The following is a 13098-nucleotide window of genomic DNA, read 5'->3' on the forward strand; positions in this document are numbered from 1 at the left end:
AGTGCCTGAGGCAGAGGCCACAGAGCCATCCTCAGTGCCCTGGCAAACTTTGCTCCAATGGAGCCTTGGCTGCAGGAGGGGAAGAGAGAGACAGAGAGGAAGGAGAGGGGGAGGGGTGGAGAAGCAGATGGGTGCTTCTCCTGTGTGCCCTGGCCGGGAATTGAACCTGGGACTCCCGCACGCCAGGCCAGCACTCTACCACTGAGCCAACCGGCCAGGGCCTCATACATGCCTTGATCAAGGGGCTTAAGCTGAACCAGTGACTCCTTGCTCCAACCAGCGACCTTGGGCTTCAAGCCAGCGACCTTTGGGCTCAAGCCACAGACCAGGGGTCATGTCTATAATTCCACACTCAATCTGGTGACCCCCATGCTCAAGCCAGCAACTTCAGGGTTTTGAACCTGGGTCCTCAGCATCTGAGGTGAATGCTCTATCCACTGAACTACCGCCTGGTCAGGCTGAAATTTGCACAATTAACAATAAACCTTTTGTTTCATTTTTAAAAATCATGCAGGGCCTGACTGGTGGCAGCGCAGTGGCTAGAGCAATGATCTGGAGTTCTGAGGTCAATGGTTCAAAACCCTGGGCTTGCCTAATCAATACACATGACAGCCTGACCAGGCAGTGGCACAGTGGATAGAGTGTCGGACTGGGATGCAGAGGACCCAGGTTCAAGACCCCAAGGTCACCAGCTTGAGCGCGGGCTCATCTAGTTTGAGCAAAGCTCACCAGCTTGGACCCAAGGTCGCTGGCTTGAGCAAGGGGACTCGGTCTGCTGTAGCCTCACAGTCAAGGCACATATGAGAAAGCAATCAATGAACAACTAAGATGTCAAAATGAAAAACTAATGATTGATGCTTCTCATCTCTCTCCATTCCTGTCGGTCTGTCCCTATCTATCCCTCTCTCTGACTCTCTCTCTGTCCCTATATAAAAATAATTAAAAAAAACCAAAAAACATACAACAAGCAATCAATGAACTAAAGTGAAGTAACTATGAATTGAAATTTGTTACCCCACTCCTCTCTCTGTAATATCAATAAATGAAATCTTAAAAATTTAAATAAAAGTTGATGCTCATCATCTCTCTCCCTTCTCTGCCTTCCCTCTCTCTTTCACTAAAAATAAGTATCACGCAGAGGCATAAGATTCATTCAAAGTGAAAAACAGGTCAATAAATTTTAAGGTAACAGTATAAAAACTTCATTGATACAGTGAAAAAAAAATTTTTTTTTTCTTTCCCGAAGCTGGAAATAGGGAGGCAGTCAGACAGACTCCCACATGCGCCCAACCGGGATCCACCCGGCATGCCCACCAGGGGGCGACGCTCTGCCCATCTTGGGGCATAGCTCTGCGGCAACCAGAGCCATTCTAGCGCCTGAGGCAGAGGCCACAGAGCCATCCTCAGCGCCCAGGCAAACTTTGCTCCAATGGAGCCTTGACTGCAGGAGGGGAAGAGAGAGACAGAAAGGAAGGAGAGGGGGAGGGGTGGAGAAGCAGATGGGTGCTTCTCCTGTGTGCCCTGGCCGGGAATCGAACCCAGGATCCTGCACACCAGGCGGACGCTCTACCACTGAGCCAACCGGCCAGGGCCGATACAGTGAAATTTATTAAGTGAAAGGAGGGGAGATAGTGAGACAGAATTCCACATGCACCCCAAGCAGGATCCACCTGGCAACCCCATTTAGGGATGATGCTCAAATCCACTGAGCTATCCTCAGCGCTTGGGGCCGACACTCAAAACCAACTGAGCCACTGGCTGTGAGACGGAATAAAAGAGAGAAGGGGAGAGGGAGAGGGAGAGAAGCAGATGGTCGCTTCTTTTGTGTGCCCTGACTTAGGATAGAACCCAAAAGTCTACATGCTGTGCTGATACTCTATTCCGAGCCAACCAGCCAGGGCCTGTTTTTTTCCTTTTTTAAATTTATTTATGATTTAAGAGAGAGAGATATACCAATCTGTTTCTGTATGTGCCCATTCAGGGCACATCAGAACAATGCTCTAACCAACTGAGCTATTTGGCTAGAGCTGAGGGAAAAAAAGAAGCAATTACCACTTGCTGACTTTCTTGTGTGGCAGCAGAGAATGCCCAAAATGATCTGAAAAAATTATTAAAGTACTCCTCCCTTTCTCCAAGTTCAATATTGCAATAAGCTGAGCAGAAATATAAAAATGCAGCTGTCTTCTCTTAAGCCAGAAGTTAAAGACATTTGCAAAAATATAAAATAATGCCATTCTTCTATCTTTTAACTTGGAAGATATTTCATAACAATGTATTATTTACATTAACATGTAATGGGCTTATTATTTTATTTTATATTTTATTTATTCATTTTTAGAGAGAGAGGGGAGTGAGACGGGGTAGAGAGAGAGAGAAAGTAGGAAAGGAGCAGGAAGCATCAACTCCCATATGTGCCTTGACCAGGCAAGCCTGGGATTTTGAAGTGGCAACCTCAGCGTACCAGGTCGACGCTTTATCCACCATGCCACCACAGGTCAAGCTTATTACTGTATTTTATTTATTTAATTTATTTATTTATTGACAGAGAGAGTGAGACAGATAGGGACAGACAGACAGGAAGGGAAAGAGATGAGAAGCATCAATTCTTCGTTGCAGCTCTAGTTGTTCAGTGATTGCTTTCTCATATGTGCCATGACTGGGGGGCTACAGCAGAGTGAGTAACCCTTTGCTTAAGTCAGCAACCTTAAGCTCAAGCCAGCGACCTTTGGGCTCAAACCAGTGACCATGGGGTCATGTCTAAGATCCCAAGTTCAAGCCAGCAAACCCTCGCTCAAGCCGGATGAGCCTGCACTCAAGCCAGCAACCTTGGGGTTTTGAACCTGGGTCCTCCACATTCCAGTCTAACACTCTATCTACTGCGCCGCCACCTGGTCAGGCTATAACTGTATTTTAATTAACTAACATTTAAAAATTAATTTCTAGAACAGTAAATATCAAAAGATATAACACACTGGAGTCTTCAATAAGTTTATTATAAAACTTTTTAGCCTGACTAGTGATAGCACAGTGAATAGAAAGCATCAACCTGAGACGCTGAGGTCTGAGGTCCAAAACCCTGAGGTCACCTGATCTGGGGTGGCACAGTGGTTAAAGCGTCAACCTGCAATGCTGAAGTTGCTGGCTCGAAACCTCTGGCTTGCCTGATTGAGGCACATATGGCAGTTGATGTTTCCTGCTCCTCCTACCTTCTCTCTCTCTCTCTCTTCCCCCCTTTCTAAAATGAATTTAAAAAGTTAAAAATAAAACACCCTGCCTGACCAGTGGATAGAGCGTCAGACTGGGATGCAGAGGACCCGGGTTCGAGACTCAGAGGTCGCCAGCTTGAGTGCGGGCTCATCTGGTTTGAGGAAAAGCCCACCAGCTTGAACCCAAGGTCGCTGGCTCCAGTAAGGGGTTACTCAGTCTGCTGAAGGCCCGCGGTCAAGGCACATATGAGAAAGCAATCAATGAACAACTAAGGTGTTGCAACGTGCAATGAAAACTAATGATTGATGCTTCTCATCTCTCTCCATTCCTGTCTGTCTGTCCCTGTCTATCCCTCTCTCTGACTTACTCTCTGTCTCTGTTAAAAAAAAATAAAATAAAATAAAACACCCTGAAGTCATAGGTTTGAACATGGACTCATCCAGCTTGAGTGTGAAATTATCTACATCAGGGGTCCCCAAACTGCAGCCCCCTGAGGCCATTTATCCGGCCTCCACCGCACTTCCGGAAGGGGCACGTCTTTCATTGGTAGTCAGTGGAGTACTGTATGTGGCGGGGCCACAAAGCGCAGTGTTGCTCACGTACAGTACTACTTCCGGTGACGCGGGATGCACACATCAGGGCTCTGGAAACGCATCATATCACTTGTTACGGCTAGCAGCGACAAATATGGAACCGGACATTGACCATCTCATTAGCCAAAAGCAAGCCCATAGTTCCCATTGAAATATTGGTCAGTTTGTTGATTTAAACTTACTTGTTCTTTATTTTAAATATTGTATTTGTTCCCGTTTTGTTTTTTTACTTTAAAATAAGATATGTGCAGTGTGCATATGGATTTGTTCATAGTTTTGTTTTTGTTTTTTGTTTTGTTTTTTTACAGAGACAGAGAGTGAGTCAGAGAGAAGGATAGACAGGGACAGACAGACAGGAACGGAGAGAGATAAGAAGCATCAATCATTAGTTTTTCATTGCACGTTGCAACTCCTTAGTTGTTCATTGGTTGCTTTCTCATATGTGCCTTGACTGTGGGCCTTCAGCAGACTGAGTAACCCCTTGCTGGAGCCAGTGACCTTGGGTTCAAGCTGGTGGGCTTTTTTTTTTGCTCAAACCAGATGAGCCCACGCTCAAGCTAGTGACCTCGGGGTCTCGAACCTGGGTCCTCTGCATCCCAGTCCAACGCTCTATCCACTGCTCCACTGCCTGGTCAGGCTGTTCATAGTTTTTTTAATAGTCTGCCCTCCAATGGTCGAGGGACAGTGAACTGGCCCCCTGTGTAAAAAGTTTGGGGACCCCTGATCTAACTAATCCCATAGTTGCTGGCTAGAGCCCAAGCTCGCTGGCTTAAGCAAAGGGACATTTACTTGGCTTGAGGGTCCCCCTTCCTCATCAAGGCACATTTGAGAAGCATTCAATGAACAACTAAAGTGATGCAACTACAAGTTGATGATTCTCATCTCTCTCCTTTCCTACCTTTCTCTAAAAAAAAAATTCAATTATTGATTTTTTTAAATATTTAATTTTTACTTATTGATTTTACTTAAGAGAGCAAGAATTTCTATGTATTTATTAGTTCTTTTTTTTTTTTTTTGGAGATAGGCAGAGAGAGCGAGAGAGACAGGAAACATTGAGCTGCTCCTGTATGGGCCCTGACTAGGAAATCAAACTGGTAACCTTCAAGCTCCAGGACAAAGCTTCAGCCAACTGAGCAATCTGGCCAGGGCTTAATTTTTTTTTGTTTTTTGTTTTTTGTTTTTTGTTTTTTTATTCATTTTAGAAAGGAGAGAGAGAGAGGAGAGAGAGAGAGAGAGAGAGGGAGAGAGAGAGAGAGAGAGAAGGGGGGAGGAGCAGGAAGCATCAACTCCCATATGTGACTTGACCAGGCAAGCCCAGGGTTTCGAACCGGCGACCTCAGCATTTCCAGGTCGACGCTTTATCCACTGTGCCACCACAGGTCAGGCCAATTTTTTATTTATTTATTATTATTTTTTTTTTCTGAAGCTGGAAACGGGGAGAGACAGTCAGACAGACTCACGCATGCGCCCGACCAGGATCCACCCGGCACGCCCACCAGGGGCAACACTCTGCCCACCAGGGGGCGATGCTCTGCCGCGACCAGAGCCACTCTAGCGCCTGGGGCAGAGGCCAAGGAGCCATCCCCAGCGCCCAGGCCATCTTTGCTCCAATGGAGCCTTGGCTGCAGGAGGGGGAGAGAGAGAGAGGAAGGAGGGGGGGGGGTGGAGAAGCAAATGGGCGCTTCTCCTATGTGCCCTGGCCAGGAATCGAACCCGGGTCCCCCGCACGCCAGGCCGACGCTCTACCGCTGAGCCAACCGGCCAGGGCCTTTTTTTTATTTTTAGAGAGACAGAGAGAGGAAGGGGGAGAGAGGTAAGGGAAAAGGGAAGCATTTGTTGTTCCACTCAGTTGTGCATTTTTTTTAGTTGCTTCCTGTGGGTGCCCTGACTGGCGATCGAACCCGCAACCTAGTTGTTTCAGGACAATGCTCTTAACTGACTGAGCTAACCAGCCTCAGTCCCACTGGTTTATTCTTGTACGTGCTCTAACTAGAAATTGAACCTGCAATCTTGGTGTACTGGGATGATGCTCTAACCAATTAAGTCACACAGCTAGGTCTGTCCCCAATTAATTTTTTTTTTTAATTTTTACTTATTGAATTTAGTGAGAAGGAAAGGGAAGGAGGAAGGGAGACAGGAACATCAACCTGTTCCTGTATGTGCCCTGACCAGAAAATTAAACTGGGAACCTCTGCACTCCAGAATGATGCTCCAAACAACTGAGCTGTCTGGCCAAAGGCTGTCCCCAATAAATTTTAAGAATATAAATTAGCCTGACCAGGCTGTGGCGCAATGGATGGAGTGTCGGACTGGGGCGCAGAGGATCCAGGTTCGAAACCCTGAGGTCACCAGCCTGAGCCCAAGGTTGCTAGCTTCAGCAAAGGGTTACTCGGTCTGCTGTAGCCCCCTGGTCAAGGCACATATGAGAGAGCAATCAATGAACAACTAAGGAGCCACAACAAAGAATTGATGCTTCTCATCTCTCTCCCTTCCTGTCTGTCCCTATCTGTCCCTCTCGCTGTCTCTCCCTGTCCCTGTCACACACACACTCACACACACACACACACACAAGAATATAAACTAATACTGAAATCATAAAATTTAAAATGATTGGTTTAGGCAAATCATTCAGTCATTATGCAATTTAATTTTCGAATCTGTACCATACATTATTGTGCTCAAACATGGGTTTGGCCTGACCTGTGGTAGCAAAGGGGATAAAGCGTCGACCTGGAACGCTGAGGTTGCCAGTTCGAAACCCTGCACTTGTCTGGTCAAAGTACATATGAGAGATGATGCTTCCTGCTCCTCCCCCCTTCTCTCTTTCTCTCTCTCTCTCTCTCTCTCTCTCTCTCTCACTCTCTCCTCTCTAAAATGAATAAATAAATAAATAAATAAAATGAATAAAATAAAATGTAAAAAAAAAATTTTAAATGTTAAAAAAGAACAAAAACAAAACAAAACATGGGTTTGTCCAGGAGACCACCAAGGAAGTTTGTCCAAAATGAATCCACCCAAGCCCTTGCCAGGTAGTTCAATAGGTTGAAGGATCATCCTGATGTGCTGGGATCGCGGGTTTGATACTTGGTCAGGGCACATGCAGGAGTCAACCAATGGATGCATAAATGGGTAGAACAACGAGTTGATGTTTCTTTTTCTCTCGTTTCTTATCTCTCTTTTGAATCTTAAAAAAAATTTTTTTAATGAATCTATCCGAGGCTCCAGTATGGGCTCTATGAAACAGAGGATCAACTTTAATAGCATGCACTTCTATAATCTGATCTGTCAGTTTTTACAACTTAAGAAAATGCTAGAGAAAAAAATGACAGCAAAACGTTCTTACAGAAAACTGATATTTTGGGGGGATGGATGCACAATACGATGTACAGATGCTGTGCTGTGGAGCTGTGCACCTGAAACCTGTCAATCTTGTTAACCAGTATCATCTAATAAATTTAATAAAAAGGAAAAAGAAAAAACTAATGATACTTTATATTTCTCCATGGTTATTTTCCTTTTAAAATATCAAAACTAACATATATATATTTAAAGCCCTGGCTGGGTAGCTCCATTAGTTAAGAGCAGTGGTTCTTAAACTTTATGAAGTTGGTGAGCATTTAAAATAAAAAAATAATTGTAGGTGCACTAGAAACAAATTTCTATGAAACATGTTATAATAATTAAGTCAGATATTAAAGAAAAATATAAAGTCCAAGCGTGTGTGCTTTTATGGTAATTAAATGAAATAAATACAACAAAATTAAATTTATTCTGACATCAAAAAATGTTACATTTTTTCAGTTATGCCTTCTATAATTTGTAAAAAAAAAAGGGATAAAAAATTTTAAAAAGACAAAAAAGTTACCTTTTTATATATATAGATACATTCTTACTAAAATTTAGTAAATTCAGCAGGTCCCTGCGGGGCAATGTGTTAAGTTTTTTCATTTTTATGTTTATGAGAAATAGCTTGATGTGTGTGTCCTAGCGATTTCTTCAATGTTTGGGCATATATTTGAAAGGCAAACTCTCATTTCCTCATCAATATATTGAAGAATTCCTCTCTTTTTACTTTTAATTGTGTTAAGTGCAGAAAACTCCACCATACATATCATCTTAACTTCACAAAACAAAGGATAGAAGAAACTTGCCTCCAACCTTTCTGGGGAACATGGGGGGTAGTGTAAACAATCCAGCTTAACAGCCTTTTGCAAACTAATCAGGCAAGTGAGGTGGGGGGGTTGGGCAGACTGTCAGTTTACAGCCAATTCCCCACACCTCTGTCCTCCAAAAATCTAAACTCCAAAACCTTGTTGGTATTTTGATCCCCAACAGGCACATATTTCTCTGGAATACCATAGGGCACACCTGGAAATCTTCTAGGGCACACCAGTGCACCCTGGCACACACTTTGAAAACCACTGAGTTAGAGTGTTGTCCTGATACAGCAAACTGGCGAGTTCTATTCTGGTCAGGACCCATACGAGAATCAACCAATGAATGCATAAATAAGTGAAACAAGTCAATGTCTCTCTCTCTCTCTCTCTCTCTCTCAAATCAATTAAAATAAATAAAAAATTTCATTCAATTTAATTATCTTATTACTAATATTTAAAAACAAAACCGATTTCTAGGTGACACATACATTAGTCAGAAATCATTTCTTCACATTTTCTTGAATTACACCATGCTATATAAAAGGTATATCGACAAGCCTTAACACTTCTACAAAAACTGAGCAGAAAGGCAAAGAATGCCCTACACACAGGATGTTTAGAAATGTTGGCACAAAGCAAGATTCAACTATCCTCACAATGAAATTCTAGCTCTATTCTCTATCATACAGAAAAAAATCAGTTGAAAGCTGCGGTTATTTGTTAAGGGAGAAATCTGGTTTCCTTCACATTCCTGAGAAGCTGATACTTCTTTTTTTTTTTTTTTTTTTACAGTGACAGAGAGTCAGAGAGAGGGATAGACAGACAGGAATGGAGAGAGATGAGAAGCATCAATCATCAGTTTTTCATTGCGTGTTGCAACACCTTAAGTTTTTCATTGATTGCTTTCTCATATGTGCCTTGACAGTGGGGCTACAGCAGACCCAGTAACCTCTTGCTTGAGCCAGAGGCCTTGGGTCCAAGCTGGTGAGCTTTGCTCAAACCAGATGAGCCTGCACTCAAGCTGGCGAGCTCGGGGTCTCGAACCCAGGTCCTCCATATCCCAGTCTGACGCTCTATCCACTGCGCCACCGCCCGGTCAGGCGAGAAGCTGATACTTCTAGAAAATAAGATGCTTTATAAATTTTTTTATTATGTTTTTTTCTTAGTGAAAGACAGACAGGAAGGGAGAGAGATGAGAAACATCAACTCATAGTTGCAGTGCCTTAGTTGTTCATTGATTGTGTTCTCATATGTGACTTGATGGTGGGGGGCTTCAGCTAAGCCAGCGACCTTGGGTTCAAGTCAGCCACAATGGGGTCATGTCTATGATCCCACGCTAAAGCTGGCAACCCCACACTCAAGCCAGCAACCTTGGGGTTTTGAGCCTGGGCCCTCAGTGTCCTAGGTCAACACTCAACCCACTGTGCCACCACCTGGTCAGGTGATACTTCAAATTTTTTTAAATTGATTTTAGACTGACCTGTGGTGGCACAGTGGATAAAGCGTCGACCTGGAACTCTGAGGTCGCCGGTTCAAAACCCTGGGCTTGCCTGGTCAAGGCACATATGGGAGTTGATGCTTCCTGCTCCTCCCTCCACCTTCCCTCTCTCTCTTACTCTCTCTCCTCTCTAAAAATTAATAAAAGGAAAAAAAATTGATTTTAGAGATATAAGGAGAAAAAAAGACAGACATGGATTTGTTGTTCCACTTATTTATGCATTCATTGGTTGAGTTTTGTATGTACACTGAATAGGGACTGAACCGTAACCTTGGTGTATCTCTTTCTGAACAAACCAACTGAGATACCCAGATAGACTGAAAATAAGATACTTTAAATAAGTTGATTTTATCTCATTTCAATTTGTGTTCTATTCCTGAACTCTTCTAAATGTTATTTGAGCAATTTTTTTCCACTGTACCCTACCTTCATATATATGTTAATTTTAATACATTTAATCATATTTGTGAGTCTATATATCAGTACTACTAAATAGCAACTGACTCAAAAGTCATCCCATTCTTTAGGCCAGTGGTCCCCAACGCCCGGGCCGCAGACCGGTACCGGTCCGTGGGCCATTTGGTACCGGTCCGCAGAGAAAGAATAAAAAAACTTTCATTATTTCCGTTTTATTTATATTTAACGATGTTTTATTTTTTTAAAATGACCAGATTCCCTCTGTTACATCTAAGATTCACTCGATGTTTGTCTGGGTCCGTGATAGATTTAACCGTCCCACCCTAAAGGCCGGCCCGTGAAAATATTTTCTGACATTAAACCGGTCCGTGGCCCAAAAAAGGTTGGGGACCACTGCTTTAGGCCATAAAAAGCCTTATTTTTTTTTAATTTACTAATTTTAGAGAGAGAGGAAGGAGGAAAGAGAATGAAAGACAGAAACTGATCTGTTTCTAAATGTGCCCTGACTGGGGATGGAACCAGCAACCTCTGCGCATCCAGATGAAGCTCTAACCAACAGAGCTATCCAGCCAGGGGGCCTTATTTGTTACTATATGAAGATAGTTAGTTACTTTGAAATTAGAATGTAAATAAGGTGTTATATTCATCACCTGATATTTAAAAAAGTCTCCTAGCCTGACCAGGCGGTGGCGCAGCAGATAAAGCGTTGGACTGGGATGCAGAGGACCCAGATTCGAGACCCCGAGGACACCAGCTTGAGCACAGGCTCATCTGGTTTGAACAAGGTCAGCAGCTTGAGCCCAAGGTCGCTGGCTTGAGCAAGGGATCACTTGGTCTGCTGTACCCCCCCACCCCCGTCAAGGCATAGATGAGAAAGTGATCAATGAACTAATAAGGTGCTGCAACGAAGAATTGATGCTTCTCATCTCTCTCCCTGTCTGCCTGTCCCTCTCTCTGTCACAAACAAACATATTTTTAAAATAACAGCACTTTAGTGGGGACTATGTGCCATTCTCCCAGTATCCTATCTGATAAAAGATGTAGACTAAGATACAGCAGGGCAGACCAGGCACTTCTGAGCTCTCTCTCCCCCATCATACATACAAAAAAGGACAGGGGGAGGGGACATCCTCTCTTACTGTATTTACCCCTGCTTTCACTTGAAGGATGAATAAAATAACAAAGCAGCCATAGCCCCTCCCAAACAAACACACAAGGACTTTCAATAATCATGTTTTAATAATGAATGAAGTGCTTGAACTCTTCACAATACTCTTATTATTAGAGAGAAATTGCTTTGGGTGATGTAAGAATTTGGGTGGGGCAGTTCTTTCATTGTTATCAAAGCATATATGAAAATAGATGTTTAAAAACATCTCTACTAGACTGGGTGGGTAAAATGGTATGTTGAAAATATGGTCCTAGCCTGAACAGGCGGTGGCACAATGAATAGAGCGTGGGAGTGGGATGTGGATGACCCAGGTTCAAGACCACGAGGTCACCAGCTTGAGCGCAGGCTCACCTGGTTTGAGCAAGACTCACCATCTTGAGCCCAAGGTCGCTAGCTGGAGCAAGGGATCACTCGGTCTGCTGTAACCCCACCCCCACCCCAACACGGGTCAAGGTACATATGAGAAATCAATGAACTAAGGAACCGCAACGAAGAATTGATGTTTCTCATCTCTCTCCCTTCCTGTCTGTCTGTCCCCATGTGTCCCTCTCTCTGGCTCTGCCACAAAAAAAAAGAAAGAAAGAAAAAATATGGTCATACATGGCCAAAAATGTTAAATTGTTCCAGGTAAGTCACACAATGGCCTTTTCCATAGATGGAGAGAGAGGTGCACCTTCTAGGATTCTGGGAAGGAGGAGAGGAATGGGATGATTTCTGCTTGCTCAAAGAAATCTGTGAGCGAGAGAAAGTTAACTGGAAGGAGAATTGAAATTAAAGAATCCATGGTCTGACGACCTCCCCCCCCCCTTTTTTATTGCCTACGTCCTCACCGAGCCGCCAGCTGTACAAACAACTGTGCAAGAATTGGAGGCGGGGACCTTATGCTCTTGTTCAGAGTAGTGTGCTCAATACCAATCTTTAAGATATTACTGGGCCTCGTTTTCTCCTCTTTCACAAATCCTCCAGTTTACAGGCAACGTTCCGTCTTTCGGGAAGAAGAATCTCAGGGAACCCAGGTCTCAGCCTAGAAAACAGCCCCGAACCCGGGCTCCGCGCTGCCCCCTAGTGGTCACCTCTGTGGCCTTGGCTCCCCTCGGTCCAGCGCCCCAGCCCCGGGTCTCACACCCACCCCCTTTTTCACCTCCTCCGAGTCCCCTCCCCTTCCTCTCCGTCCCCTCCCCCACAGCCCCCTTCTCCGTCGGAGGAGAACCGCTCTGCTTGTGCCCAGAGGTTCGGGGCTGGGCTGGGAAGCGAGGCAGCTTCTCGCCGTGCACTCTCCGCCGGCCCGGCCTCGGTGCCCTCAGTCTGTGCATCTCCACCCCCTCACCTCCTCGTCCGGGACGCTTCCGGTTGTGCTTCCGCCGACCCCGCCAGTTTGGTCCCGTTTCCTTCGCTAGTTTGGAATCCCTGTCAGAGACAGTTACTTTTTGGCCTTTTCATTTACGCATATATTTTGGGGGCCTTTAACCCCCCTCGTAGAGAAATGGAAGCAACAAAATGGCGGACCCGGAAGTGGAGACTGCGAAAATTCCTTCTGGCGGAGGAATCTGTGAAGAGAAAATGATTTAAAAACCTACATTTCCGTTAGAACGGAAGGATGAAGCACCCCCGAGGCACATTTGCGATCCACCGAAGGCTTTTCGCGATGAAAACGCATCTATCCGAGAACTCCTAGACGGGACTATTTAGCGAGGCGGAGGGCTGTCCGTTACGTGTCCTGCGTATAGTAGAGATGCGACAGGGACGGACCGGACCTCTGGTTTGTTTTTGGCGCCAAGGGCCGGGCGGACCGCTAAGGGAACGCTCGGTTCAGCCCGTGTCGGTCTTGCTACTTCTTGGTTGCTTCTTGGGAGACCTGCGAAAGGGTTGGTGGGGAAACCCGTTTCCTTGCCTCAACCTAGGGGAAGCTATCTGGGAAGTTCCTGGTTTCGCGTCCGAACTGAACTCGGGTACCTGACGCACTTGTTTTCCAGTTCCTGAACGTCAGGACCCGGTGCCCAGCTGTCTGCCGGAACACTGGAGCAAATACGTAATGGAGGGCCCTGGAAGAGGATG

The 13098-nt window shown here is 44.9% G+C and overlaps 1 protein-coding gene across 12 annotated transcripts in view; it reads right to left on the reverse strand.

The window, feature by feature from the left end:
• Window positions 1-13022, reverse strand: part of GABPB2 (GA binding protein transcription factor subunit beta 2) — an 80732-nt gene extending 67710 nt beyond the window's left edge. For 4 of the 12 annotated variants that reach the window (XM_066267990.1, XM_066267988.1, XM_066267989.1 and 1 more), the window contains exon 1: window positions 12621-13022. In XM_066267990.1, coding sequence (XP_066124087.1) covers window positions 12621-12662 — 42 coding nt within the window. In that variant the 5' untranslated portion in view covers window positions 12663-13022. The other 8 variants (XM_066267987.1, XM_066267991.1, XM_066267984.1 and 5 more) reach the window with 4 other exon arrangements.
• Between the last annotated feature and the right edge of the window lie 76 nt (window positions 13023-13098).

The sequence above is a fragment of the Saccopteryx bilineata genome, chromosome 3 (assembly GCF_036850765.1).
Source record: "Saccopteryx bilineata isolate mSacBil1 chromosome 3, mSacBil1_pri_phased_curated, whole genome shotgun sequence".
NCBI classification, from domain to species: domain Eukaryota; kingdom Metazoa; phylum Chordata; class Mammalia; order Chiroptera; family Emballonuridae; genus Saccopteryx; species Saccopteryx bilineata.